Source organism: Meleagris gallopavo, chromosome 6, assembly GCF_000146605.3.
Source record: "Meleagris gallopavo isolate NT-WF06-2002-E0010 breed Aviagen turkey brand Nicholas breeding stock chromosome 6, Turkey_5.1, whole genome shotgun sequence".
NCBI lineage: Eukaryota > Metazoa > Chordata > Aves > Galliformes > Phasianidae > Meleagris > Meleagris gallopavo.
This window is the reverse complement of record NC_015016.2, coordinates 48,682,959-48,690,114: the sequence shown is the minus strand read 5'-3', so window position 1 is coordinate 48,690,114 and position 7,156 is coordinate 48,682,959. Positions and strand designations below refer to the sequence as shown.

The 7,156-nt window shown below is 38.7% G+C and overlaps 1 protein-coding gene across 5 annotated transcripts in view; it reads right to left on the bottom strand.

Annotated features, from left to right (window-relative positions):
• Positions 1-7,156, bottom strand: part of SUGCT (succinyl-CoA:glutarate-CoA transferase) — a 358,596-nt gene that overhangs the window by 239,716 nt on the left and 111,724 nt on the right. For all 5 annotated transcript variants that reach the window (XM_031554006.1, XM_019616695.2, XM_031554005.1 and 2 more), the window contains one exon: positions 2,993-3,064. In XM_031554006.1, the coding sequence (XP_031409866.1) occupies positions 2,993-3,064 (72 nt within the window). The remainder of the gene's footprint in view (positions 1-2,992; positions 3,065-7,156) is intronic.

The window sequence follows — 7,156 nt, the reverse complement described above, 5'->3', positions numbered from 1 at the left end:
TCTTCTTGTTTAACAGTATTATTGGCTCCCCCCTCTTAAATTTTTCCCTCTTGTTGACACAATTATTTCGGTAATGAAAATCACTGCTTTAGAAAAACAATGTAAAAATTTTCAGAAAATGACAGTGAATACTTATTTATAAGAGCATAGGCAACTGAGAAATTTGTAAGAAAATTACAGCTCCATTTGATGCTATGTGAAAAACTAACATATTGAGTTGCTCGCTATCCTGTTTTAATTAATGTTACTGACTTCAGTGTCAACTTAATATCCACCTCTTATAAAGCTGTGTGACTATTATGTTCTCAATTTGGTGTCCAACAAATGCATATTGGTAAGCTGTTTGTTAACGTGCCATTCATCTGTATCGTGCTACCAAAGTCATCATCCTCATCTCACTCTGACCACTGTTCTTCATTTCTCCTGCAACCTCACTTGCAGAATAGTTGGCCTTTGCAGTGAAGATTTATTCTGGATGCACATTCAGAGTTTACACCCTGCCTTATCCCCCCCAAAACTGCACTTTTCTTTGCTGTACACAAAAGCACAGTTTTCTGAAGACCCTTGCTCAGTATTCCTATTTAGACTGAAGCAGCCACATGCCAGGATGTGCTTTAGTAACAGTGGATTGCTTTAAAATGCGCTTCAACCAGCAGCATTACAAAGTTTTTCAGCAATCATCCCCAAGTCCCCAAACAACCTACAGTTAGTTTGCGCTGATTCTGAAATTATTCCAGTTTTTTTTTTTTTCTTACTTGCTAACTGCCTGTCAGAAAAGATACGGTTGAAGCAGAATGTTTGCAATTGTTTACAGCTTGAGACAGCTGTTATATCTCTTGAGTATGTGTCTTCAGGGCAACGGCTCCCATAAATTCTGTATTTTCAGCACCAACTCATCTCAGAAGAGTTTTCTAAAAGCAATCCCAATGTTTGAATTAGTGGCCTCTGTATTTACTAAAGGTTCATTAGGGTGTTGAGGGCCTTCCTGTTATAAAGTCTTCTTCCTTTATTGGCTCTCCCTCTACTGTGTTTTAAGCTCCAAATCACCTTTCTCTAACACAGAACATACCTCTAACAGTTTTCACAGCATTCCGCTGACCTCCACATTCTTCAATTTCTGTGCAATTTAACAGCCTAAAATCCATACCTACAAGAACTCAGTAAGGGCAAAAAAAGGAATGTTCCTTTTAAACTCAAATAGATAGCTAGTTTATAGAAAATAAGTGACCACTACCTACAACCTGAACTAAATTTTCCAGTTTCTTATTCTCTCTGAAATGCAAGCAACTGTAATTTTTCCATGTGCTGTATTTCCTCCTTTCAATTCTAGAAATACTAGAACCAGCAGCCTGCTGAATAGGGCCCACATAACTTTGGGCTCTTCAGATTCTGCAGTAGCACAAATCATAGCCTCATCTTCTGGAGCACCAGTTGCTTCCTTAAGGAGGGAGTACATAGCAGCAAGCCCAACTATAACTCTCTCAGCTGCAACGTAAAGTGATGTGAAAGCATGGTCTGAATTCCTGGAGCACTCTAACTCACACCATGGTGTTGGAACTGACCAAGAGAGACTTTCAGCTATACAGGATGGCATGATAACTAGCACTGGGCGTGTAATTGTTCAGGTGATAAAGCACTTGAGAAGACATTCAAAATAATGTCCTAGAGCTTTCTGGACATACTTATTTTAGGGGACAGTCAGTCCTTGATAAACCAGCGTTGTGGCATGTAGATGCTTATTCAGTCATTAGTCTTTATTCATGTTAACACAGTGGTCATGCTCTAGTGGTTTGACATGCGTATGAAGAAAACCCTTTGAGCAAACTTTAAAGAGGTTACCTTGATACTTATTGAAAAAGGTAATCCAAGCAAAAGAAAGCAGGTCCCTCCAGATAGCTCTGTGTGCATACGTTGCCCAAAACACACCGAGAGAGAAAATAGCTCCCGAAAATCACAATTTCAATAGCTTCTTACTACATGTTCCAGTTATTAGTCATTAACATCCACAGAAATATGAAATGGCTGAAGTGAACAAATGGAAGAAAATAATGCTCAATTTCCTGAGGCTGACAGCTCATTCAATGTGATTAGTTTAAGCTAAATATCCAAGTTCCAAGAGAAACTACACAATGACAGGAAAAAGGCATTTTTAAAAATGCTGTCTAATACTACGTGCAATACTTCTCTTCTGCTAGCGTACATGTCAATGGGGTCTTTTGTTTGGAACATTATTATTCTTTTTTTACAAACAATTTTGTTCCCTACAGTCACTCCTTCTCTTCTAAAATGCATTCACAGCTCAGGGAAAAAACAATCCCAGGCATTAAAACCACAGGAAAAGAGTACGTGAAAAATCCAGAACTAATTTAAAAGTTTTCAAGAATTGCCAGAGAATCATGTTTCTTCTATGCAAAAGAAGTAGGATACCAGATTTTTAGAAGTGGCAGTTATGTTGAAGCTTTGTTCTTCAACATCATATCTGCACCAGAGCCAAGTCAGCCCACAGTCTGTAATGTTTCTTTCCAAGAAGTCCACTAGATTCTCTGTGAGCACAGACCAGTACATAGCAGTGCACAAAAGGACAGCAGGGTCGGCTACTTATTAAGGTGGCACATGAACATTCAACCCCTAACCTGGCTGTGTTAGTAACTGTGTCTACCTCTGTATTATGGAAAACAGTGTGATCTCCATGACACTCACCATTCCATAACTGGAAGGTTACTAGCTGGTTCATGTTTTAGCAAACTAGCAGTGCAGTGGCACAGAGTTCAAAAGAAGCTTGGCACCCACTAAAGTTGGAATTGACGTGTTCTGAATACACAAGCAAAGCACAGAACTTCATCAGTCCCCTAAACAACCAGCTAGAAGCAGAGAGTTTGAATTTATTTATTTTATAAAAAAAAGGGGAACGAAGAAGCAGTCAATAATTACTTCCCTACATAACATGGAAGTTATTACACATTTTTGTACTGGCAACTTCATATATCATTACCTGGCACACAGTGACAAATTGCTGATCATTTCCAGCTCCCACCACGATGTAACCATCCTTGGTCTTAAAAGCCTAAAAGAACAAAGGTAGGTGATAAGCTGTGACAAAAATATTAAATATAACTTTTAGGTACAGTTTGTAAATAAAGTTCAAATGCCTTCATTAAATTAACATTTCCATCCAGACTCTAGTTCTACAAAAGTGGCTCACTGTCAGTGTTTCCAAGATCAAGCTCCTGGAGAAAACAGAAATTCTTCTCTAGCACTGAGGATTTATACATATATATATATATATTTCACAATAATTTCATTACTATATCTTTACTGACATGCTTTATGTTTAAATCGCCTCCACTGAAGATTTTCACTGGGACCAAGAAAATCCATAATTGGCACTAGCCAAGCTTTTTCCACTGCACATCTTCTAACAGTGGATAATGCAAATGGATTCTCCTTTCTTCCACTCCTCTCCTTTATTCCTGCTGCAGTTGTCAAAAGCATCTGGGAAAACCTCTTTTGCTCTTTAGTGGAAGAGGACAGCACAGCTCATGCACTAATGGTGACAAGGGCTCGCATTAATCTCTAACAGAGAACAAAACTCATCTTCCCTTCGCTCAGATCAATTTTCTCATCAGCTAACACTGCCTGATCCAAAGCTGGAACACTTACTATACATTTTGGCTAAAAAAACACACAGGTAAGTGCTCTAGTGTAGGAACAATAATAAGCATCTCCCATCAGTGTGGCTTATTCTACTTCACAAGCAGGAATATGCCAGTCCAATTTGCAAGCTTTTGAACAGAGACAACTGCATCCACGCCAGTAGTCTCTAACCACTTGACTCAGTCAAAGTTTTCAAATTCTCTGTGGTAAATGATGTCCACTGAAATGAAAGAAACTGCGCATGGTATTTAGGTTACCATTTGTTTACTTCCTCTACATTTCATTTCCTGAAAAATACTATCAGTGATTATGTTTATGAATTGTATTTTTCAGAGATTTAATTAAGCACTTGGATCTAAGATTCATAGCAAATAAAGATGAAATTCAGCAAGCGTTGAGAGCCAAGCATGCAAAAAAAATTTCACTGACTTGACCACAGGACAGTAAAAGTCTAGAAGCATGCATAATATATAGGTACTGCATACTCACACTTAGAAAAGCAGTGAGCAGAGAAAAAGTTGGGGAAAAGAATACAAAAAAGAAAGTTGTACATAATTGCATAAACATTTTTTAGCTAGTATACATGCAGATTTCTGTCTAACAGTCATGACACAGCCTGGTCTAACAATATGTAAGAAACATTCATTTAATTTTTTTGGAACGCATGCCTTTTAGTAGGAATAGTTAGGAACCAAAGCTGCCACTATAGCCTTACTACCTTCTCTTTTATGTATAAAAGATCTATTTCCTGAGCCCCTCATACCCCAATCTGATCTACTTTCACTGATGCTCTGAAGTCTAAAAGCAACTGCATACATTTCACACCAATTATGGTGTAAACACATACATCTGTGTGCATATGTAACACAATATAGCTTTTATTGGTACGACCACCTACCACTTCCACTAAACACAAATTCTTTTACACGTTCTTTTATACTTCCAGTCTGAATGTCTGTTACAGACTGCAAAACCCACATGCACTTACATACCGATCCCATTTTTTCACACTCCAAAATCTATTCAAACTGGTGATATGGACAAATCTGAAACAGATTCCTATTTATCAGCAGCTTCTTTTGAGACTCACAGCTATGCAAGAAGGCTGTGATCACACAATAGCTGCATGCTACCATGAGACATGCGTCTGCACCGTGCGCTGCCCGGGGAGCAGCGGAAGTCACTTGAAATTTCAGGGCCTGGCTATTAGCATTTGGGCTTCAGTGGCTTTGTGGAATGTGTGGGAAAAATGATTATTCTTAATTGCATTGTATGTCTAAAAAGCCAAACCAACAATCATGTCAACCTTACACAACAAAAATGATATCATAATAAATGCAGCAGTGTCTTTTTCCACGAAGCTTAACTCAAATGTCTTCAGCTGCTATTTTAAGCTTCCCATTACAAAACAACTGATAATTTGTCAGTCACTGCTGCTGATAAAGCAGAAATATCCAAATGTTATTAGCACAATATTGATGCCAACATTTTAGGATGATAACAATGGTTTTATTCATGACCCACAAGTGTACACACACTACAGGTTACCACAGGTTACTGTCTGGTCACAGAAAGCTTCATAATATTATACAAAAGAGAGTAAAAGCGAAGTGCAAACAGACTTTAATGAGACTTTGTTTTGATAAACTACTGTCTATCACATCCAATCACTTCATAGTAGTGCAATAAAAGGCGCTACGCATGCAAGGCAAAAGTCTTTTTACCCTTCTAAAGAATGAAGTCTTCTGAGAAGACTATAAAAAGTGTGATCACAGTTTAAACTGTGACTCCTGTGTGCTATATATCCTGAGCAATAGAAAATAACCTTGGAGAAGACAGGAACCAAAAACTAGACTGAAGAATTAGTTCACATTTACTTTGTGACAAAGATGAGAAGATTGTGCGCACAGCAGAGGAGGTTTCAGCATGATTTGATAGGCTTGGAAAAGATCACCTAAAAATTTGCTTTGAACAATATACATACAGAACAGCATAGCAACACATAGGTGTTGAAAGACAGAAGTCAAGACCCTGTGTGTGAATGCATCAACACCTGTCATCAACTAATGGATGACAAAGGACTTCACTAAGATTCGGCAATCTGAACATCCCACCCTGTATATCTAAGATAGTTTGTGTGCCAAAACTCCTTAAATATGTGGAATATAGACTCCATCCAAGTTCAGAAATGTTCTAAGTGGTTTACAAGTATTCTCCAAAAATGCTATATAGACTACACAATAAGGATGCAAGAAAAACTTAACCAGTTTATTGTCAGAGTGAGCAAAGACCAGTTCAGGTAATTTGAAGCCAAACAAGCCAGTCTCGGCATGGCTCTATGTCAATATCATAGAATCCTACAGTCATTGAATGCTTTGTGTTGGAAGAGACCTCCTAAAACCATCTATGCCCCACCATGGGCAGAGACTACTTTTACAGGATGAGGTTGCTCCAAAGCCCCATCCAACCCGACCTTGAGCACTTCCATAGACTGGGCATCCACAGCTCCCCTAGGCAGCTGGTTCCACTGCTTCACCACCCTCATAGGGACGGATTTCCACTTTACGTTTATCTATGCAAATTTACCCTTTTTTGCTTTAAACTCTTGTCCCATCACTACAGGCCCCTAGTAAAAGTCCTTCTCCATCTTTCTTGTAAAAAAAAAAAGCAAGCAGCTTTGAAGCTCAAAGTTAAGTCACCAATGGTATTTGTCGTTCAGTGACTGGTGTTGTGGACACAGGGTCCCTATTTATAGGACTCAGAACAAAGGCTGTGAGGTGACTTCTGACATCAGGAGGCCATGGCGATGGCATTCTAACAGTGTCTCATGGTGATCAAAACATGGCACTGTTGGGAGTTGGGGCCTACGGGCTGAGAGTTGAAGGAAGAGGAAGAGTGGGAGAGCTGAGGACCACTTTCATTTTTTAAATCATTTCAGCAATATCCCTAAAGATCATTGTAAATGTCAGTGATAGAGAAATAGTGAATTCTGAGTTTGAGTGAGAGAAGAAAGACCATTTTTGAATAAGAAATGAAAATACAAGGCACAGAGATGTAGAAAGATATTCAAATATTATTGCAAATGCCATGAGCTATGCAGATTACCTAGTGATTACAAATGATGTGTACAAATGAGTACAATGATCTTGTGGCCATCAGATACGTGTCAGGATGCACAACTGAAAAGGCTGACAGGATCTGAGGTTAAAGAATGTCTTAAAATAAGCGGAGATAAATGAAGGCCCACTGGGGTTGTCTTGCGATGCATGTGCTTGGCATTCTTGCTCATACAAGTAAGTCTATCTGCAGACTTGTTTTAGTGCCTCTGCATACCTCTAGTCTAATATCAGCATATTGTTGAACTTGTTAGCCACATGGGGAAAAAGAGAATGCCTGGGAAGAAATATGCACTAAGAGATCTAAGAGATTGGAATGGCTTTAGATTCCAAAGTTAGCTTGGTCTCATCATTCTGCATACCATACATTTCCATCTCACTTTTTT